Raw genomic sequence first — 24200 nt, 5'->3', positions numbered from 1 at the left:
AGTTTGATTTCAAGTGCACGCCCAGAGGCCCTCCACATCAATTGATTCTTGTTCAGTTTTAAAGCCCAAACTTGAAGTGTGATCGATTTAATCTAGATTTTTAGACATTCAAGAAATCTTATAAGTTAAGACAAACCCTCAAAAACTAATTAAGTAGAATTCGATAATGGAACACTTAACACTCTCTTAGGTAGACCCATCCCCATATATGGCGCTGATATTGCAACCAATGGTTAGAATGATGGGTGATTAAAGAGGGTGAGTCCAATGAAAAACTACTCAATTTGACTCTTGTTGATTTGTTTTTAACTTAACCAATTTAGTAAGTGTTCAAAAATCAAACTTGCCTAAGTTGCATGCAAAAGAGAGATTTGTTTGTTCTTTTTAACGCACCAAAATGAAGTGTTTGATTTGTGGGGTTTTTAGACATAAAAGTTCATTTTTTCAATTTGCAAAGACAAATGATGACGACTTTGACAATACCAAAAAAAAAGGGAGTATTCCCGTAGAGAAAATGCGAGAAACAGCATTCCCACGACGGTACCCGCGTTCCCACAAGCAGGTTCGCAATACTGCTGGAGTTCCTGTTCATAGGAATGACAATCCCGCCATGAATCAAGATCGCGGGAATGACAGGGAAGACTGTTAAAAAGAATTAAAATGGCGAGCCAAAAACCCGAGAGCTCTTTTTGACAAAGTGATCCCGCGAGTTTGTGCCCTTACAACATTCTCGCAAGTGGGAATAACGATCCTGCTAACAAAAATTTATTATAGTCCCGAGAAGTTTAAGATAGGAAATGGTAAGGCGGGAATGATGATCCCGCTATTTCTTAGGCGCGTTCCCGCTGGAGGATTTGTCGGCGGGGATGAAGAGGCTTGTTTGATGATACGTGGCAGAGGTTGTGTGTTGATGAAGTGCGAACTCACAATCACAGGTTCGCGTTCCCGCCGGACAATAGCAGTCTTCCCGCGTCATGCGATCGCATTTCTATGGTTGCAGGGATGCGAAAAGTTGTGTTTTTGACTGTTTGCTGGGTGAAAATCGAGGAAAGGGTTGGGAGCACGTTCTTGAGGCGTTCAAAGTGGTCCTGCAAGCAAAATCAAAAGGTAACACAAACAAAAGATATTGCCATTAATGTTAGCTTTGCATGGTTAACCAAAACATGAAAATGAGAAATAAGCATGTAAAACTAGCATAAATGAAGATTAAAATGACCCTTGCGAGGTCCCACCGGGCGTGCCAAAAATGTGTACACTAGTATGTTAGCAAGAAACACTAATATATTTAAAAACAAAAGCATTAACTAACAAAACTAGTATAAACTTTAGATGAGACAAAGTGAGGTCCTCAAATGAGAATATGAGCCATGGATAGGCTCTCTCAATGAGGATGATCACTTGATTAGTAGATGTGTCCTTTGATATGGATTTGGGATGTATGCTCAAGCTTCAAAATGCTTCAATGGAGATGGATTTGGGATTTTTGGTGTGGATATGTGAAAATGGTATGAACTTGGCTTCTCAAACTGACATGGTAACTTTAGCTTAAGGATTGTGATAAAATGGCTTGGGAGGGGATCCAATTTATAGACTAAGGGCTTGAGGGATGGAGGGGTGAGATGCAAGGATGGAAAGATGGTGAGGGAGGGCTAGGATGCACTCAAAGGGGAGCACATGGATTGTGTTTGTTTAGCACCAATAGGGAGGTGACACTTGTCACAAGGAGGATGAGTGTGAGAGGATAGGATAAGGGTTGATCAAAGGCTTGATGAGAGTGGTTGAGTATGTAAGAGTCATGAGTGAGGATGTAAGAGCCATTTATGGCTTTGTAAGAGCATTCATGGCTTGGTGGTTGGGATATTTTGAGGGGAGACTTTGGTTTGGTTTAGGAAAGTCTTAAGCTTGCTTAGGAATGTGCAAATGATTAGGGGATGGGTTAGGCTTGGGTTAGGATTAGATTAGGGATGTTAGAGATTTGCAAGTGGATGGCATTCAATGGGGGTGGGTGAGTTAGTGGCTAAGCTTAGTTAGTATTGGTTGATGGGGTGGATTATGCTAAATGGAGGGTTTAAGATAGTTTAGGGGCTATTAGATTTGAGGGTTTTATTTATTAAAGTGATTTTAATAATTTGGGATTTGGAATTAGATAGGAGAACATGATTTAATTGATAAATGATGGGTTATTTGATTTATCAATTAGGACTATAGATGATTAATTAATCAGCTAGGGGATGGAAAAGGATTTAATTAAATAGGAATTTAATTAATGATGCCTTTAGAGGTAGCTAAATAGGATTACCAAAGCGGTGTAATCAAATTTAGGTGTCTACAGAAAGATCTAATGACGCAAAAAGTTGTGAGCCAGTGGAAACAAATTAGGAAATAAAAGAAATACCATAAAGTTTTAATCATTTTTTTTTGTATTTCCAAGGCATTTAAATAATATTAAAGATGGTAAGTGGTCGTTGGGTGGATCTGCATTCAAATTCAATTTTTTGGCGGGAGGCAAAAATAGGTAACAAGGACATCAAGAAAAGGAAGATCTTATTAAGATAGAAGATAGATCGTGTGTTATAAGTGTAACAACTTTGGACACAGCTTGCAATTGTCATGCACTTGATGATCAACAAAATCCTAGAAGCAAAACACTAGTATGTTTGTTATGTAACAACTTTGAACGTATAGCAAAGTATTGTAGAATGGACAGAAACTTTAGAGATAGAAGGAACAATGGAAGAAACTTCAAAAACAAAAGGAATGATGGAAGAAACTTCAAAAATAGAAGGAATGATGGAAGAAACATCAGAAATGATAGAAGGAACTGTGAGAACAACTCCAAAACTAACAAAGACAATGAGAAACAAAGGAATGCAGTCAGTGAACCTCATGAAGAACTTAATGAGGTATTTGTAAAAGGATTGGACATCTCAAAGGATAAGTTACATTATGAAATAGGAAGATCGAAGTCAACTATCGAGTTTGATTCAATTAAGTTGAATTAAGCTTGTTCACAGCACTAGAATTTGAAAACTTCATTCAGAGATCGAATTAGAGGTAACAAAGTTGGGAAAAGGTGTATCAAGATAAGTTTAGATGGTACCTAAGCTCACTTGTAATTTGGAGCTTATCTAAATACGTTATGAAGGAATTAAGAATTACTAGTATTATAGAGAAAGTTAATTCTATAGCAAATAATGAAAACTATGTTTTTGTAGAGAATTTCATGAAGCAAAGTCTTGAGGAGCTTTGTCATGATGGAAGAAAGCTATGAGAAACCTCGGGTGGCATCTGAAGATTGGATAGATATTCTGAGCAGTTATTTGATTACAGAATGTAATTGATAGTTTTTTCATGTTTGTAAAGTGTGCAATTAATGCAAGTTCAAGTTGATGGAATAAATGGAGTACAAACTTGATTTTCACTTCATTATGAATACATTTGAAGTAAAGAGCACTCAGAAGCAACTTGTTAAGGCATTTTTGAAGAAAATCCTATTTTCGAAAAGAGATATTTTATCATTTTTCCACAAATTTATTCAGTAAGAGTTCATATTTGTTAGAAGCACGGATATGTCAGTAGTGCACAATGTTGAGAGTGAGGACAGACCTAAGTTGAAGGTTGTTTCTGTAAAACCCATAGAAGGAAACCCTAACTCAACATTATCCATTACTTTGAACAATGTAGTATATCTAGAATATGTAGGAAGTTATCCTACTAGTAAGTTTGAATCTATTGGGAGTGAATACATGAACAAGGATATGGAATTAGTTTTCAATAACGATATGAGTATGAAACCCAGATTTGAACACTTGAAGGAGCTAGACCTATTCAAATATCATGACTACCGTGAATTGGACACAGATGAGTGGACACAAATCATATTAAGCAGAATACATGATGGGAAACTATGGATGCAAGAGAGTGTAAGTGATATTTTTATCAACCTTATTCATGAGGTAACTAGTCTTAGCAAACAAGGCAGTGTACCTATAGGTGAGAAAATGGTTAAGATGAAAGTTGAGAGCTATACAAAAATAGTGTACAATAGAAAGGCCATGGTGATCAGCACCATTAAGCAAGATGATGTAAGATTCCTGAGTAGAATTATTGCCTACTTTGTATGTGCAAGTTCAAAGATTGATAAATTGTCAGCTAGACTCATCTATGCAACATATAAGATATGTATTGAAAAGAACAAGTAAACCTTAGTGAAATTCTGAAAATGCAATTACTTGAGAACCTAAAAAAGATCAAGACGACTAAGAATGGTGTGTTTAGATTTCAGAATCTAATCAATCATGTATTCTTTTATGTGCTTAAAATATTTCCATATTTATCAGTCACAAAGATTATGAGAAATGATAGATGTATAATGGAGAAGATCACAGAAGTATGTAGAAGACAACCTACAGATAAGATATTGGATAATGGAAACCTGATAATGAGGACATTTTAGAATGAAATGAGATAGAGGTTTAGAATTGCACCTGCAATTGTAGATAGATTTAAAGATGAAATTTGTGTTATGTTTGATACAGATATTACTTATATACAAGCAGTAGAACCTCGAGAAATATTTCTTGATCCCATAGGTTATGAGTTGAGTGATGATATTGCAATTGGATATATTTATTTGTTGTTGAAATCGAAGAAGGATAAAGCAAAATAAAGATTTGGAACATGTGATGAGATTACCCAGTCATCTCATCAGGCATCCTTGAAGAAGGCTTCTCAAAAGAAAATAGAAACTATTATGAAAAAATCTTTATCAGAGGTCTGTATGACTGAGAGTGATTCTGAGGCAGTCAAGCAAACCATGAAGCAAGGAATACTAAATGTGTAACCTTTATCAGTATCTGTTGCAGAGACATCTTTAGAATAGAACATTCTGTATGTAGCAGTATCAGATGTGCAACCAAGTGAACCAAAGAGAAAATCTAAGAGATTAGTGGAAGTTGTGACCACAAAGACTAAAAGGGTCAAGAAACAAGCCACTAGACTAGGCAAAAGACAAAACACATTGTTGACAATTGTTGAGTCTAGTGATGAAGAAGAAGAGGAACAAGAAGTCAAGCAAGCTAGAAAAGGTGACAACATGAAAGCAATCAACAGGAAAAGCTCAACAACCCTAGAAGTAGAAGACAGAAAAGATAAACTCAGCTATTGCTATTGAGGGAAACTTTTTTCAAATGAAAAAATTTGATGATTTGTATGACAATTTTGAGAAAGATCATATTGATATCTCTACTATGACATACATTGTAGAAAATAATCTGAAATTGAAGGATATTGAGGGCATAGTAAACCAAAAATTCTATGATAGACTTTTTGAAAAGAAGGCACCAGCAAGAGAAGAAGATTTAGAACTTCAGAAGTCTATGTTAATAACTATTTGCAAGATTGATGACAAAGAAGAAATTAAGAGATTATTGAGTAATGTTGCACCTTACCTGAGGAATAAAGTGAGACCATTTTTGTTTGTGATGGGTGAGAAAGACAAATTAAGAAATGAGACTATAGCAGCAATAAGTCAGATGTTGACAAAATCTAAGGTAGCATCTCCACTAGCACCTAGAACCTCAGAATGTCAGTAAGCAGTGACACTATGCAGATAGATTGGACCAATGTTACCATTAACATATGATACAAATCCATTTGAAAGTTCCAAACATAATGAACCTCATACTGAGGATATTAAAGACAAACTAAGGCAAATTGAAGAGGAGAAGAGATTACTAGAAGAGAGAAGAGGAAAGTAGAAGAGGCCAAGCAAAAATTGCTTGAGGATGAGAAGAAAAGAAAGGAAGAGGAGGAAAATAAAAGAGTAGCAGAAGAAGAAATGAGAAAGAAAATAGAAGAAGATTAGAAGAAGAGGTTAGAAGAGGAAAGAGAAAAAACGAAGAAGAAGAAGAGAGAAGATTCAAAGAGGAAACCAAGAAGCACAGGGAGGATGACACTAAACCTTCTAGTTCATCTACTCCGCTTTCACTTGACAGACTAATAACTGATGATAATGATTGAAAACTGACTTGATCTCATCCCTGTCAAATCTCATTCAGGAGAATGGAATAGTGAAGAGCCTACAGAAAACCTTGATGGAGGTTACTGACATATTACATAGTACTCTGGCATTGCAACACATAGAAGTAGATCCTAAATAGAGGGCACAGGCAGTGCTAAAGTCATTTGATGAGGAATTCACTAATTTATTGAGTGTTGTAGAATCTAAGGCACAGATTTTACATGATGCTAACTTGTTTAGCACCATTTGTCAAAATATTAAGAATGATTTGATAAGTCTTGATACTTGTATCAAGGAACTTCAGAAGTGTCAAAATGATGAGAAGATATTGTACATTAAGTGTACCCTATCTTATAAACTAACTAAAAACATTGACAGTCAGATTGGAGGAAAGATGAGTGAGCTAGAGGCTCTATCTAGCCAGAGACAACATTTATCTTGTAAGATTGATGATTTTGAAGGACAAGTGGCCAGCGTTCACAATGATATCAGAAAATTGGAACTTCGAAAGGAACATATTTTAAAGAGAGTATCGGATTTTAGAGAGTCTATTGCTCTAAAAGTGCCTTTTGTTGAGAAACAGCTGGAGGAATGTGTCAAGGCCAAGGACACCTATTCTAACTTTTTGTATTCAGACCTTAATGCAGTTAAGATTGCATCATATGCCTTATGTGCAATTCTCACCTCTACTAAATCCACCAAGGAGACATGGACTAAAGGTATGGATAGTCTTAAGAAAAATTTTGAAAATTGCATGAAGATTCTATCAGCTTAAGGCAGAAGGACAACATTTTTGATAGGACATGTTTTTGAATAGTTATTTTGACATTTTGACCCTTGTCATTGATGTCAAAGGGGCAAAAGTATAATGGAAAATTGTAAATTAGGTAAAGAGAAGATAAAAGTGTAAAGTATATTTCAAGGGGGAGCATATGTAAAAACACAAAAATAATAAATGTAGTTTTTGATACTTAGCCAATTTTTCCTATTTTGTTGCCATCACTGCCAAAGGGGGAAATTATTGACAATTGGCTAATGGAGATATATATTTTTTGTCATTTATGGCAACACATGATGTACATGATTATAGGAAACCTCAGAAATAAATATACTTAGCTTTTGGTACTTAAAAAATTGTCTAAGTATGAATTTGGTATATAGCAGTAAATTGTTTTGTTTATAACTTGTTGTTGATGTCAAATTATGACTAGCGAAGTTAGATGGAGATTGTATACATGTTGATGATTATGTGTATAATCTTGGAAGTCAATACGAATTATAAGGAAAAGAGATATTCATGTTTTAAGTGAAACAGGACAACAAAATTGAAGGAAAGGATTTTTTTTTTACAAAATAATTACTTGTCCAATCAGGCCCGACATCCTAGATATTTACTCTAAGTTGGAAAAGTGTATTGTGTTCTTAGTCAACCTAGCAAAAATTTGTGTAAAGGCATGATACTTATACAAAGGACATCTTGCGATGAGAAGTTTGGTTGTATGTGCTATCTTGTAATTGTTATGTTAAGCAATTGGATGTCAAGTTTTGTAAAAGCTATTTTGTGATTTGAGATCGAGCTAAAGATCAAAGATCAATCGAGAAAGAAGTTACAGTACCTATTCCAGAAGTCTGATTACTTTTTTGGGCAGTGAGCTCTTTTTGTAATTTGAAGTGCATGTTTGGGCAATGGGCTCATCTTGCATCTACTGTACTACAACTCCTAACAAGTTTGGAATCTCCTAACAGGGATTCAAAGTCTTGTAAAAGGGACTCCTTATACTGAATTTTCTCATTGACTCCTAATAGGGTCCATCCTCTAGTAAGGAACTTATATATCAGTATATTATCTAGTGGGTACCATCCCCACCGGGGTTTTCCCTTGGCCAGGGTTTCCCTAGTTCACAAAATATGGTGTTATGAGTTATCTTTGTGCATGGTTACTGTTATTGTTTAGCATTACTTTAGTACTTTGTTATGTATGGTTTAAAGTAAGAAGTAATACCCAATTGGTGACTAAAGTTTGTAGATTACTGATTTACAACCCCCCCCTGCCCCCCAAAAAAAAATCCCTATTTCTAGCACTTTCTCCTCTATCGGCAATCAAAACTCATCAATATTATTGGAGAGTATCTATTATGATTGGTCATACTTTTGCCAAACTTTATGCCACTGCTCTGAAGACTATGTTATCCAATGAGCTTGATAAACAGGAGTGTAGGGCAAGAGGTCATGCTAGCTTTCAGGCAAACTACCATACTATGGATCATGTTTTTACACTGCGGGCTATCATTGAGGAGGCTAGGCACCGCTCTCAGAAGGTCTATTGTTGTTTTGTGGACTTCTGTAAGGCTTTTGATTCTATTCCTAGGTTGGCTTTATTTCAGTGGCTTCGAGAGATTGGGATTTCAGATATGTTACAGACTGCTATTTTGAGACTTTATGAGAAGGTTACTGGTAGGCTCAAAACTCTGGAGGGCTTTTCTGATTCGATTCAAAGCACCATTGGTGTGAAGCAGGGTTGTCCTCTTTCCCCTACACTGTTTGGCTTGTATATTGATGAGTTGGAGGATTTTCTTATGAAATCCTCTCAACCAGGAGATGGGTGTTATTTACATCAAGTTTTGATCTCTATTATCCTCTTTGTTGATGATTTCGTTCTCTTGGCCTCTTCTCCAGATAGCTTACAAAGACTCCTTGATAGTCTTGCTTCTTTCTATACTCAGCGACAGCTTGTGGTCAATTTATCTAAGACACGGGTTATGGTCTTTAACTGTTTAAAGACCTCTCATCTCCATTTCTTCTTCCAAGGGAAGGAGGTTGAGATTACTCCCTCTTACATGTATCTTGGTGTGAAGTTCTCGGGACCACATTTCAGTTTGAGACCTGCTATTCAGTTCAGAGTCAGTAAGGGTATGGGCTCCCTGGCTTTGCTAGAGAGACAATGCTTCAGGCATCATTTTCAGGATATTTCGTCCAAGTTGTCCCTTTTTGACTCCTTAGTTCGTCCGACAGTCCTCTATGGTTCTATGGTTTGGGGACCTTCTCTTATTGCTTCTAATTGGGCTTCTATTGAGCGGGTCCAAACATTGTTGTTGCATCGTATCATTAGGTGTCACAGATTCACCCCTCACAGCATTGTTTTAGCGGAGTTTGGTGCTCATCCTCTCAAACTTGCCATTATTTTTTACTTGATTTGATTTCTTCATCGACTTCGTGGTTTTATGGAGACAGGTGTTGACCGACATAAATACTCTTTTTTGGCATATTGTTCTTCGATGGAGATTATGAGATCTAACACTTTTGCTAGATCAAGATGCTGGTACGCTCAGGCCATCTCTTTGTTGAGTTCAATCAGGATTGAGATTGATCGTCTTCCTCCCTATCAGCTTTCACTGGATGCCCCGGCTCATCTTCTTCCCTCTCGTCAGGAGTTGAATGAGCATGTTAGACAAGATATCTATAGGTAGTATATTACCACTACTTGGTGTCATCCCCTGGGTGGTTTGCAACCTAAGATGGCCTTCTACGCTGAGCATTTTCTTGTTATTCAGGATGGTATTGTTGTTTGCCCTACCTATCTTTACCAACGTTGGAATCATGCATTACGGTTCTCTTTGGGCTCTTTTAGGGTTGGTTCTCATCATCTCGGGGCTCAAATTGATCACCATATGGATCAGGCTGATCGATTATGCCAGTTATGCACTCTAATGGAGGTTGAGACCGAGACTCACTTCATATTTCGTTGTCCTCATTACTATGAGATCAGAGGGAGATTCTATTGCCTTTTCAGATACTGTTCTTCTCTCTCGATGTTCTTCAGTTATATTGATCAGCGGTGTTTAGCACTTTATCTTCAAGAGGCCACCCATCTTCGAAAGAATACCCTGCAATCCTTTCATTGGAGACGAACTTCTGATCAGCTCATTACCACCTTTTTCTCTCCCTTGTCTCCTCTGCAAGGTTTGAAAAGGCCTTCCACTACTTCACATTCCAGATCTGTCAAACATTGTACTAGTCTCTACAAGTAGCATCAGTCCTATAGGGGTTCTTCATGGCATCCGAAGACTATGGATTGTCTACGAATGTACCTCTCTATTACGGATTTCTTTGTGACAATGAAGGACCCTTAGTCCTTACCTTGTCTTTCTTTCTTATTGTTGCTTTGTTTCCTTTTCAATCACCGTTTGGTGCCTTTGCTTGGCTGGCTCTTCTATTTGTATGCTCAATCCCATAAACCGCTTTGGTTTTTCGTGGACATTAATAATTTTATCTTATCTTATCTTATCTAATATATCTCCTTAAAGTTAATGAGGAAAAATATCCTCTGAAAGAATATCAAATATTAGATTCAAAATATGCAAGAGCTTCAATCTAAATTGGCTTGTCTTCATTTGCCCTTTTTGTGACACTCCAACTGCTTCCTACTGACAAAACTTTATCCTTTGCATATGCCTTTGAAAACATTCAATTCACCCTTTATGGTTGCCAATGAATCTGATTTCATCCAAATTTGATCACAATCTGATCCCATTCCATCTAAAACAACAAATCTTCAATATCACTGAGAATACCCTGGAAACACAAAACTATTTATAACTTTTTTGTTGAAGACTTGTGTAAAAATTGACTGCATAAATGAAAAATTTGGCTTCTCTCAATTCCGACAGTATATTATACTATACATTTTGGGTAGAAATTGTGCCACTAATGCTGATTTGAAAAACCAGGCCCTGGGCCATGACTTGAGCAATTAAAATTAAAATTTTTTAAAACCATATAGTATAAACTATATAATATCTTAAATTGAAATCAAATATTTCAACTTTTCAATCTCATATGCATTCAGTTTGAAATATCTAATTTAAATATTATAGAATTTGCATTCTACCATGTCCTCCTATCACAAGGTGCCACTTGTCAACATTTCATTGGTCACATTACTCGAGCAAGCCCCACACACCTCAATCATAAGATCTTAAGCTTTTCATTTCTCCATCATGATCTTACAAATTTGAAGCCTCCCATAGCATCTCAAGGATAAATTTTTATTCCTACGATCTTACAATGACCCCATAGTATTGTCATAATATCTTAGCCTTTCAATTTTCAACTCCTGACTACCTTGGTCTTGATCTTACGGCAATTTCATAGCATCTTAACATTCAGATTTCACCTTCCCAACCATACGAGATCCTCGTTACATCATGAGCCTTCATCTTCTATCTTGTGATCATACGATTTGGGGTAACATGGTGCACCTTCAACTTTAGATTTACAATATTACAAAGCCATCGTATCGTCCTAGCTCTTTGAACTTTGTCTCACAAACTTATGATGAGACTCCTAGGTAGTGCCACATCGTCATGTTGAAATCTGCATTGTCAGTCAAAATATTCACTACGTCATTGTAGCCTATCGGACCTACCATGTGAAGGGATACCTCTTGTCCAATGTGTGTCTCTTAAGACACTAAAGAGTAGTGTCATTTGAAATTTAAACACATTAAAAACCTCTCTACTCAAGGCATGTAGGATAAATGTTGTGAGTTCCCCTTCATTAGCTACAGCTTCTTCTTTCCATGGGGTCCATTCTCCTTCACCAATCGTCTCCCCTGCCTTTCCTAATAATGATCTGCAACTAAAAACGTTTAAAATAGATTAGTTGACAGGTAGAAAAAAGAAAATGAATTGCATGACCTTCCCCCCAAGGGCCTCTATATGTGCTTGTTCTACTCCCCACTATGGACTACAGGCATCTCTTGCCTCCCCTATCGTGGGCTTCCTTGGCATATACCGAACTCAGCATGTGGAGCTTCAAATTGCTCATTGGGAAGCATTGAGCTCATCATCGGTCTATCAGCTCTCCTTTTTCGTCTTTCATCTTCGGATCAAGGTCTAAATCATTTCCTGGTTGCTTATCATCTAACATTTCTTAGCTTTGGATCAACAGACCCATAATTACTTCTCCCAATGGATGTTGGTGACCACTGTGCATCAACCCTAATCTCTCATGCCTTAATGTTGACAACTCATCCAAGATGTTATGATCCAATTCATACTTGTTGGCAAAGCTTTTGACTCAAAATTTTGACCTTATCTCATGTGCTTACCATCAGTAGCTATCACTTATAAAATTTCAAATAGATATGTTGTAAAAAGAAAACTTTCCAACATTGAAAATATGTGTCATTTTCCTTGTGGTCTCAAATTGTAGGTCCATTCAATCACAATGTTGAGTTGGGGATAGAGAACAAGTGAGCATTTGGACACCCCACATGTTCAACCTCCTCCATTGTTGGATTGAAATTATGGACAATGGTGGACAATTTTTTGCCTCATCATGCTCCAAAAAGCTTTCATAACTCATCTTATGAAGTACAAACCACCAACTTTATCAAACTATGACACATTTTTCCTTTCGTCATGGAGGTTGTTCCACATATCTGTTTGCCCTATCATGGTGATACTTGTGCATTCATATTTGACTGACATATTACCTCTTTACAAATCAAATCTTTTTAAAACCTTAGAACACATTTAGGATTCTACAACATTCTATCAATTTGAAGCAATTAGTCCGACCTCAAAGTGAATCCGACTATTAAAAAAAATCGAACTAAAATACCTGACTCCTAGAATTGATCCACTAACATTTTGGCAGTGACTAGATTCAAATTTAAGCACTGAATAAAGCTTTAAAACTCATTTGCCTTGTTTATGCAAACTGTGAAATTCATATCAAGAGGTCCTCTGACTGGCCTTAAAAACTGACAGAAACACCTGACTGAGACTTGGGCTCTGACATGTTGGTTCTTTGTTTCACACTCTCTTATCCTGTCAGATCTCGTCTCATGACAACTTTGGGGTCAAAAGATACTGACCGTCAAGGTTGCTCAGTCAAAAACTGTTTGCAAACAAACATGTCAGAAAACCATAAAATGCATGTGGTTTTGGCTTCAAAAACAGGTCTAACAGAAAATCGGGGGCACAAAAATAGGGGAACTAGTTCATTGTCATGAGGAGAATATAGATCTGTGATTTTGGCTCATGACAAGTAACTAGGCACATTAGAATTGTTGCATTAGATTTGTTTCAGGGGCTTTAAACACATTTGTCAACATGTTTCTACAGCCACAGCAAATGTGGGCTAACAAGGTGATGAGAAGATTGTATTACGAACTAAAAATTCATTAAGACTCTGTAATGTTGATTTCCATCCAAACCAAGCATTATACATATTTAAATTCATAGAATCTCACTACCCAAAAATTAATAAAATTACTTCCTCTGTGGTTCAATTGTTACATGCTGTCTACAAGATGATATTTATTGAAATAGAAAGCATAAACAACAATGACGATAGATCATAATCCTACAGCCAGGTGTACAGAAAGTGTGAATTGCGCATTAACATTAGGAGCTATTATTTTCTCATCATTATGTCCTACGTAGGAGTATAAAAATTGGGGGAAAAGTTATAATGTTGATATAATTATTTTAAGAAGACGGTGGAATTAAAGGGAACGGAAAGGGGGTCACTGAAATAGGAACGAATTATGACATCACATGGCACACAAAATGAAATATATGGAAGGCCCACAAATCTGACAGGCAGCCCATAGTGTGTGAGCATTAAGCCACATAATTTTCTCCGTGACAGGAGGCCAAAGCCCACTAAACCAAATATCACTGAAAAATATTTGTGGGGAAATTTATGATATCATGCACACCCCTTGTACTATACCAAATGTTACTATGAAAATTTAACTTACACGTTTCTCCGCATGTCTTCCATGTAAACACAGCTACATCCCACTTTCCTATTTATGCCTTTGTCCTCCTCTCCTGTTTGTCTATGGACTGATTTTCCAACGCCCCTTGCATGTTTCCAATACAATTTTCACAAAAATGGAGCAGTAATGACAAAATGGATGGGTAATTGTAGCATCTACTTGAGAGTGAAAATGTTTCATGAGGGGACAGCATGGTGAGTAGGAGCATCCCCCACACAAATACTGTGCATATACGCCTCAAGAATGTCTCCTTTCTTGGAAAAGAGACATATAAGTCAATACAGCTTGTATTGACTACGTTGAGATTTGAGCATGGTCTCCTTTCTAGGAAAAGATAGACGAAGCATGTCATCAATAATTTCATCCTCTGCCGCTCACACAGAGATTGGCAAATTAGAAGTTTCTCACACTCAAATTCCTCACGAATTTTATTGTAAAACCAATTTAACTCCAACCACAGGCACTTCCCCGACGTCCTCCGCAAACATCTTTCGCCTGACAGAAATTTGAACCCTGGCCTTCTAGATTATCCAACGTGACACGCACACACGACAGCTAGCAAAGCTGCTCCAAACCGTAGAAACCACTACCAGAGGCATTCATTATACTTCACCATGCATGCCAATGAAAATTCATATGATGATCTCACCAACTATGGAAAGATCACTTGAAGTCCTACCTCCGATACCCAAGGAGATTATGAATATCTTTGATTAATGTAGTCAGTGTTGTGTCGCTGTTGTATAAGATTTGCATAGAGATCTTCATTTATTATTCTATGAGCAGTTTACAGGGGAGATTAAAACAGATAATGGTATCTGGTTTTAACGCGCAGGTTTGGAATGAAATGCTAACCTATAATAGCGTATTAGAAAAAAATAAACCAACATAAATTAATTTAAAAATAAAAAATTAAAACTTTTAAAGAGTTTTTTTTGAATTGCATAAATTAATAGGTGGTCTACTGAAAACATTAGTCATAACGACATTAAAAAAACATAAAAAAATAAAGCGAGGCCAGATATTATCATTTTTGGTAGTAATATTTCCAAATCAAGATTCTGAAGGTTTTTCTAACTCTGGACAGTCTGATATCCTCAAAGTTGGAGTGATGGGGAGAGCAAGGATACCCAATATGTCGTTCAAAGTTTTACAATCTAAAAGTTCTATGTACTTCACAGTTGCTGGCAGGGTTTCAATCACCTTTAAATGTTTATTTTTGCTTAGCTGGAGTGTTTCAAGTCTGGGACAACAGTCTCCAGAAACTGAAATTCTGGTCACAAGTGTCTCGCTTAGGTTTATATCCGTGAGCTTCTCCAGCGAAAAGGAAGAAGCAAACCCAAAATCCAGCTCACTGAGCGGGCAATCGGAAACCTTGAATGTTCGAAGATTAGCCAGTTGCCTAAATCCTTCTGGTAAAGACCTCACTCCAGTGCCCTCTATACAGAGATCCTCTAAAAGCACTAGATGCCCAAAAGTGTCGGGTAAACACTCCAAGAATAAACAATCAATAATTGAAAGGATTTTCAAGCTGGGTAGGTTTCCAAAAGAATCTGGCAAGTTTTTTAATAACGGACTCCCAATTGTCAGCACCTCCAATTTGCCCAGTTGCCCTATGTTATTAGGTAAATCGTCTAAATGAGTGTCTTGAAGTCGGAGCTCTCTCAAGCATGCCAGATCCGTGATTTGATGAGGTATTTTCTGCAATGCAAGGCATCCTGAAAGGTAAAGATTTTTAAGCTTTGTGATGTCTTTTAGAATGTCTTTCTGTAACAGAAGCCTCTTGCAACCGGATAAATCTAGATAACTAAGGAGTGCCAATCGCTGAAAAGAAACAGGCAGCATTCTCAACGCCTTGCAAGAGCACAAATCTAGATGTCGGAGGTTTCTTAAGTCCCCAAATCGGGCGGGTAGTGATGATAGCAATGTACAATGTCGTAGCTCCAGCTGCTCAAGCGATTGGAGATTACAGAACTCTTCTGGCAGCTCTTTAATTCCAAACTCTTTCCCAACATCGCCTAACAATGCTATTTTTCTCAAAAGCTTCAGATATGATATTGAACTTGGGAACATTTGAAAACTAGTGCTCCCGGTACCCGTGATAATCAGCTCTCTCAATTGCAAAGGAGCCTGTAACCAAATTTAATTTCAGAAAAATGGAAAACATAATTGGAAGCAAAGATTTAAAAAGAATAGTAAAGGAAGGTATTTACATGCTCTTTGTCCTCCCACAATCCTTCCAACTCATTAGCACCATGAACCTCTAGAACCCTTAAATTCCGAAATGGAAGCCACGATGGAAGATTTCCTAGGGGAAAACCTTCCCATCGGAGCCACACAAGGTCTGCTGATACTGATGCAAGTTCCTTCGAAAACGCATTGCCTACCACAAAAAGAATCTGGAGTCGGGTTGAGAGAGATTGCCTACTAGATCCTCTCGCTGGGTGGAGCATGTACTCCTTGCATGCCAAAAAAACATCCGCACCTAGTATTCCTCGAATCGGCTCTGTGTCCTGAATAAAAAAATCTTACAAAATGTTTCAATTAAAACTCAGTAAAGGCAAAGTCAGACAGAGAGACAAAGAATGAAGATGCGAACATTAATCTCACCATGGAATGTCTCTCCATGTGAATAATCTGCTTTGGAGACCAAATACGATATGGTGACTTTATATTTGCAATTTGCCTTCCCATATCCCTAAGGTGATCGTGCATTCTTATTATTTTTTCTCCGTCGTACTCTGAGTCATCGACCAGCTCGACGAGACATTTTTTCTCAAGTGATTGTAAACCGTGCAGACCTCTCCAACCCGACCCATCCCACACTGCTATTGCCCTGCTTTTCTTTTCTCCAATAAGAAAACAAGCTGCATCCAAGAACATTTCTCTCTCCTCTTCATCCAGCTCATAGTAGCTAACTTGTGAGTTTTGTTTACTGTCAGACTTCAGATTAATATTCCGTAAGCTTGCTGGATTGTCCAATTCAGATAGTGATGACGGCCTTTTACCAAGTGATGAATTTAACTTTTCCAGGTTTGTCAGCTGCTCAAAAGAATCTAGGGACAACTTGGGACAGTTTATAATTGTAAGATTGGTCAAGCAGGACAAATCTCCAAGAGAGCTCGGACAATATTCCAGGTTACTACAATTCTGAATTGAAAGATCAGTCAAGGAGAACAAATGCCGAATAGAGTCCGGTAAACGTTTCAGGTTGTGACATTTTTGGATTGCAAGATCTGTTAGAGAGGACAAATCTCCAATAGACTCGGGTAAAAATAGCAGCTCCGAACAATAATAAATCGAAAGACTAGTCAGCGAGGACAAATCTCCGAGAGAGGGCGGCAAGTTTGTTAACATCACTCTTTCTATCTTCATCTTTTCCAGCCTGCTGAGTTGGCCGATGTTATCGGGAAACTCCTTTAGAATGGTATTGCCAAAATAGAGCTCTCTCAAGGATGCCTGATTTGTGATGTGACGAGGTAGCTCTTTCAATTGCTCGCACCGAGAAAGGCTCAAAAGCTCGAGCTTTGTGATGTTTTCCAGGAAGTCTAAATCTTCTGACGGGAATGTGAGATTACGACACTGCCGTAAATTGAGATGTTCCAGGAGTCTCAGGTTTTTGAACGAAACCGGCACCCTTCTCAACTGACTGCATGAGGACAAATCTAGAAGCCGCAGATTCCGCAAGTTGCCGAAGTTGTTCGGCAATGATGACAGCGTCATACAGTCAGTTAACACCAGATATTCTAGAGACTCGAGACGGCAAAATTCCTCTGGCAGGCTCTTAACATTGTTGCCTCCAGTGATTACTATATTTTTCAAATTACTGAGATGGCCTATTGATTTGGGAAAACCTTGAAATTTGTGGCAATTTGAAATAAGCAACTCCCTTAACTGCAAAGGAACCTGCAGCACATTTCCGAATACAGAAAGGTTAAGCAATTGTACAAAGGCTGAGATGCATATACAAAACACGGTAAAATGGACGCTACTCACCTCGCCCCCTGTCTCTCCCCACAGCTCTTCTAAGTCATGTTTACCCCTATAACTTTCTTCATAGAATTCTAAAACCCTTAACCTTTTCACAGAGAGTTCCGACGGAAGCTTTCGCTGCCCAATTCGGAACCAGCGAAGCCATACCAACTCGCTTGAAACTTCACCTATAATTTGATTAAAAGAATCTCCACTAATTACTAAATATTTGAGTCCAATTAAAGAAAGTGCGAGAGGCCAAATTCCTCTATTTGCATTGACAATGAGTTTCCCATGCAAGCAGGATACAGATAACTCTTCAATTTTTTCGAACATTAATGGTAAGGCCACCGGAATCGCTTCTGCCTGAATGGAAATTACATATAATATTCAGAAAGCAAAATAAAATATAAAGCCACTAGTTTCTACAAATAAATAATAAACTGCCAGAAGCAAACAAACCTCATAAATATTCCAGTGTATTTGACTTGAGGTGGCTATTATTCCTTTAATGCCGATTTTTCCCTGAAAAGAGATAAAACAAAAAATCAAAAGTAGAACATAAGAGGTTCTGATTTTCTTAATTTGGTGGTAGATAACAACTTTTTACTAGCAGAGTGAGAGTTGCGAAAGAGCTTGCGAATGTGAAATTACATGGCTATAATAAAACTATTCTTTATAACAGATTTCCACAATCCATGTTATTCTTATTTATGTTTCTGGTGAGATTGTGTGTAAGTTTATCAACATCAACGTATCGGATAACAAATCCTATGAAATATGATCCGAAACGTTGATGCTGATAAACTTGCACCCAATCTCACCAGAAGCATAAATAAGAAGAGTCAATATTCTCTTTTGGATTCCCATTCTACAGGCAGAGCACGGTGTTTACAACTCCACATTTATCATAGAGGTTATGGTATTCATTCTTTAGGAAAGGTGGACTGGGTGCATAGGAAAATGGTCAAATACAATTATACAGATTGTTCATCATTTTAATTTTTAGTTTAGAAGCTATACACTTGCAGCAGAGTGTACAAATTGTTGATATTTCCCTGATCACTCTTCAAGTTTCCTTTTACTTTTATTTTTGATTTCTAGGTTTTCAAGCTATGTGGGTTCATGATATCATTTCTCTCCAAGAGATGGGCCAAAGCAATAAGGTAATGTCCAATTCTAAATCTAACAAATTGTGAAGCCAAATCTTTTCTAGGGAGAGTACAATAATTTCTTAAGTTCTCAATTCTATACCTTGTTCTAACACTCGTAATTTCTCTAAGTCATAATTTCTCTCCTCTCCCAAAGAATATAAGTAACAGGAATACAAGTGGAATAGGCATATGTAAATTCTTAAAACTTTGAATTCTTCGTTTGGATGCACCAAATCGGAATTGGAAGATGAAGTAAAATAGGAATATGTATTCCAATTTTGGCTCAAAAATGAGGTTTTGCAATCCACCCAAACAGGTGTTATTGGAATATGTATTCCTATTCCACTTTTATTTATTTTAGAAAACATAAATTTTGGGGTCCGTGAATTCCCTATCAAATATTGGCTGAACCAAACAGAGAACAGAAATACGTAGCCCCATTTTCTATTTCAGAATACGTATTCCAGAATAGCTATTCCTATTCCTGCAGCCAAACGGTCCCTAAAAGAACATTTCAAAGTTTTCAGAGGTCTCGGTGAAAATAGTTTTAAAAGGTGTACTTTTCGTCTTATGATAAAAACAAGAGAATGAAAGGTAGTTACAGATTCAAATATTCGCAGATTCGGAATGGGTATTTGGAAAAACACAACATCAACAAACCTGAATAATGCAATTCACAAATCAAGCTACGAGTCGGTGGAAAACATTTCGATTCTCATAAAATGTCTAATTTACTTATTGGTGATTTTTGAGTTTGATATGTATGAAAATAGCAACAATCAAAGTGATGCTGGGAATAGCACTTTTCGTATCTGCCTCTTGTGGAGTTCTGGTAAACTGCTGATTATAATATTTTGATTGAATTTGGTAAACATTGGAGCGCATTCTCAAACTGTACGTGTTTTCAACGGTCTGAGTCTTTTTTTGGACAGTTTCAGCCGAATGTCACAAATTTTTCCACCATTTATTTTACTCGTAAATATACATATGATACTCAGAAATGAAAGACCTGGGTTTATAAACATCATGCAGAGTTTTCTTTTGAAAGAATCGTGAATGTGCAAATTATTCAATAACCCTCATAAAATTTGCAATTTTTGGCAGGTTTGACCAGTTTGAACCAGATTTGATCCCAAAAAAAATGCAAGTTTAGGAGACTTTATTTAAATATGTGGCTCAGATCCAAGATAACCTTGGTAACTCAGACAGGGGGGCTTTTTATTCTTCTATAATTGGACCCAGAGGAATGTTGCATGTCTTGGCAGTCTTGATCTCACATGTTGGATCTATTCATCGGTGGCTCAGCCTCGTGGAACATCATTACAAGATCCTAATTCTCACTCTTGACTGTTGATTGCAAAAATAAACATAATTACTTGACTTCTTTTGAATTTTTTCTGTCTCTATGGTTCAACTTCTGCTGTATTTGTTCCATTTACGAGATAGTAACAAAACTAGAATTATCTAGAGAGTTCAAACGGCTATTCTTATGTCTCTTTACAGAGGATGTTCCATTACTTCATGATCATTCTTGAACCTACCTTTTAGTATAAATATGCCCATTGGGGTGTATATGTACTGCCTATGACAGAGTTAAAAACATTTAAATTACTCACGGAGCAACAATATTATTAACCATTTTCTCCCTAATTCCAAAGCCACAGACTGGTCATTCTACATATTCCATTGCTTGACCTATGCAAAAGTAGCCAATACAAATGCAAATAGCATCAACTCATTACCCACTAAACAAATGGTTTTGTAATTTTCCACCATCATAGAAGTGGAAGGAGCCTGCTATTTTCTTTCAATTTTATAAACTTTCCACTATTTATGAATGTGGAGTGGACTTCTTGAAGCAAAAGATCAGCTGAATGAGATAAAACAATTCAATGAGTAGGAGAACAGAGGAAGAGCCAAGATGATCAAACAGTTGATTGAGGAAACTCATTGCATTTAGATGGTGCTTGATCCAATATATTGGAATAAAGCAGGTTCCAATCGATAATGACTAATCTAAATACATATTAGATGTTGTAAGAAATATCCAACAAAAAGCTGCTCTGTATATAATAGATCTACTAGTGTCTCAGTTTGTATATGGAGGAGACGCCCAAGGATATAAAGAATAAACATATTCATATGGTAATAATGATGAGATTGACAGTCTCAAGGCTACCTCTTTCTAGGTAACAAGGCATATAATTTCTCAATATTATTCAGATCATCCAGAACAATCAATAAACTAAAAGATCACAAACCTCTTCAAAGACTTCTCATGCCTTCTTCATTAACACATCATTCGGATAAAAATGGTAACTGGTTTATGCTCTTGCAAAATAGGACTAATTAATCAAGTGTTTCGTATCCATATGGATATTTAATTGTAAAACTAATAAAATTCATTAAGTCAAAAATCTGTATTAAAAAGGTTTGCTTTGAATTGAAAAGTAATGCAATAAAAGAAGATTAATCTTGCAATGAGAAAAAGAGGGGTTGTAAGAAAATACATTATCTGTACCTTTATTTGATGTTGAATATTTATAATTTGCTGAGGAGACCAAATGCGGCAGGGAGATTGTTGATTTGCAATGTCCCTTCCCAAATCTCTTAAATGGTCATGCATTCTTATAAGATTGTTGCTATCAAGCTCAACCAAACACTTGTTGAGGAGCATTTCCCAACATTTTAAACTCCTCCAGTCCAATCCAGTCCACACATCAATTGCCAGAGTACTCTTTTGTCCAATAAGGAAACATGCAATATCAAGGAACATCTCTTTTTCCTCATCTTCAAGACTGTCATAGCTTATTTGGAGTCTACGCTTGATATCATCAGGTAATATTCTCGAGATCTTATGCAGTTGTGCCTCCCAATGCTCTTTACTGAAATTACCATATAATTGTGCTCCAAATACCTTGAGAAATAAAGGTAATCCATTGCAAACTTCTACGAAGTTTTCAACTAGTTCCTCGAATTCACCTGGTGGATAAGGTTTCATAAAAGCATGCCAACAAAAAAGCTGCTTTGCATACAATGGATCCAATGGTTTTATTTTATATATAGAAGAGATGCCCCAAGATTTTAAAACTCCATGATTCCGTGTTGTCACAATGATCAGACTATTCTTTCCAAGACTATCTTTTATGGGTAACAAAGCATCCAATTGTTCCATATTATCCACATCGTCACAAACAATCAACACCCTTAGAGAGCTCAAACTCTCTGACAGAATTCTCATGCCTTGCTCAAAATTGTCAAATGGTAGTAAACCTTGAACGCCAAGGTCACTGAGGAGTTTTGCTTGCTTGTCATGCAACAGACCTTTGGTTGCAGCATCTCGAACATCGAACAGAAAACTGGACCTTTCCATCGAAGACGACATGTGACTGTATAATTCTTTTGCAAGGGTGGTTTTTCCAGAACCACCCATACCCCAAATTCCTACTATTTGTACATCCTGATTCACATGGGCAGATCTTAATGTATTCCTCTTAAAGTCTCGCACTATTTCTTCCAGACCAATTGGATGCTTCGCAACCACTAACGGCAGATTATTATTTAGTTCTCTCACAACACAACTAACAATATTTTTCAACAGCCTCATCTCATCTCTGAACAATTTAAAATAGTGAAAAGGTGAATTAATGGCAGACGATTATGCCAAAATCAAATACAGAGATGAGAAAAAGAATGCACTTTCTTTAAGATAGATAGACCGGATGTGTGGTACTTACTCATTTGTTTTAATGATTTGGCCATTGTAGAATGAGACGCTGTGGAGTGCGCTCTTCCACTCCTGAAGTTGTTCCAGGCTGTACCTACCCTTTCGCTCATGCTCAACCAAGGCCTGACCATACGTTCCTTTCCCTTGATTTACCCATCTGAGATCGCTAGGATCTACGTGGTAGAAAATAGGAATAATTTTGGCCCCAGATTTAAGCATAAAGGAGAGCTCTGCGAGACACCAGGGTGAATCTGCATAGCTCTTGGAGAAAATAGCTATATGAAGCAAAGCGCTGGCTATCACCGCTTCTATTGTTCGAGGCAACAGATCACCATACTCCAACTCTTGTGAATCCCAAAACACTGAGAGCGACATACCAGTGAGGATGCCATGGAGAACGGTAGCTAAGGTGTACTTGACGTCGGGTCCGCGATGATTGATGAAAACGTCATAGTAGGGTTTTATCGGGCGTTTGGATGCCTGAGGGGCTGCAGGCGGGCCGATTCCATCAAAAGCGTCCATAACCTCAGACTTTCGTTTACTCGCAGAGGCAGAAGTAGACGCCATGGAAAAAGACCACAGTGGAAGGATGAATGAAAGAAAGGAAAGCACGAGAAGCAGGTCGATTTGACCAGGTGAAGAGCAGTCGCCGTGGAATGGGCAAGTATGCAAGTTACGAATATAAGAAATTATCAAACGCGGAAAACTTAGAGCGGGTGTTATCTGGGTAGGAAACAACCTCTATAGGTAAAGCCGAAACTTAGAGCGGGTGTTATCTGGGTAGGAAAATACCTCTATAGGAAAAGCCGAATATTCTGAGAAACGGAAGCACTGTGCAAAAAGAAAGAATGTGGCCGACAGGAGAGCCGTCCAAAGGGAGAGCGAAAAGAACCGAGTGAATACGATAAAAGAGTGGGTGGTTCCGTGCCTGAAACGTTGCGGAAGAACCGCGGAATCATGTGAAAGGTGGGCCCCTTTCGTCCGGGAAAGCATGTGGATGAAGATAGCGGGGAGCCAATTGGAGAGGGCACCGGCTATGCACCGTGCCGTTTAGCCTTTTCGTTAGTTTACCTTTCATGCATCATCTTGCAGCTCCGTATCCGTATGTCCTACGTTCTACAATGACTGTCAAATCCATTGCATTGAGTAAGGATTGTTTTTTAACTTTTCAAATCCATTGCATTGAGTAAGGATTGTTTTTTAACTTTTCCTTGATATTTTTGAAAGGTGCATAGTTTGTATGTGAAACTTTAAAAAAACTGTATGTTACTTTATATATATTACATTGGGTAACATTATATCTTAACATACAACTTATATATTATTTATTTATTTTATTGTACTAATATTATAAATAATATTAAGTAGATTTTTATTTTTTATTAAAAAATATAGTTTTATATGTGAAATTTTTGAATTTTGTATAATGATTTGAGATATAATAAGGAAATTTTGAGTTTAGATTAATATAGATTTATATTAAATTCAAAATTTTCAATTACAAAAAATAATGTTCATGATTATTAAGTTTGT

General features: G+C 37.2%; 1 protein-coding gene across 1 annotated transcript; it reads right to left on the bottom strand.

Annotated features, from left to right (window-relative positions):
- Positions 1–14813: 14813 nt before the first annotated feature.
- LOC149538216 (uncharacterized) lies at positions 14814–23434 on the bottom strand. The gene is made up of 7 exons (XM_089799595.1): positions 22678–23434; positions 21462–22554; positions 18249–18311; positions 17811–18152; positions 16425–17720; positions 16028–16327; positions 14814–15944 (listed from the first exon to the last, which is right to left on the bottom strand). The coding sequence occupies exons 1-7, from the start codon at positions 23232–23234 to the stop codon at positions 14868–14870; spliced, it is 4728 nt and encodes a 1575-aa protein (XP_089655721.1). The 5' UTR covers positions 23235–23434; the 3' UTR covers positions 14814–14867.
- Between the last annotated feature and the right edge of the window lie 766 nt (positions 23435–24200).

Source organism: Cupressus sempervirens, chromosome 9, assembly GCF_028749045.1.
Source record: "Cupressus sempervirens isolate cs-2001-9-10 chromosome 9, ASM2874904v1, whole genome shotgun sequence".
Classification (NCBI taxonomy): Eukaryota; Viridiplantae; Streptophyta; class Pinopsida; order Cupressales; family Cupressaceae; genus Cupressus; species Cupressus sempervirens.
Note: the sequence above shows the minus strand (reverse complement) of the source record. Positions and strands in the feature narration are given on the sequence as shown.

Bases quoted from the DNA above. Each gene is read 5' to 3' on its own strand.
- LOC149538216 (XM_089799595.1), bottom strand. From the start codon at position 23,234: ATGGCGTCTACTTCTGCCTCTGCGAGTAAACGAAAGTCTGAGGTTATG. The intron at 18,312-21,461 runs GTACAGATAATG...ATCTCTTTTCAG, and splicing joins ATATTCAACATCAAATAAAG to GGAAAAATCGGCATTAAAGG. The intron at 15,945-16,027 runs GTAAATACCTTC...ATTTGGTTACAG, and splicing joins TGTGGGAGGACAAAGAGCAT to GCTCCTTTGCAATTGAGAGA.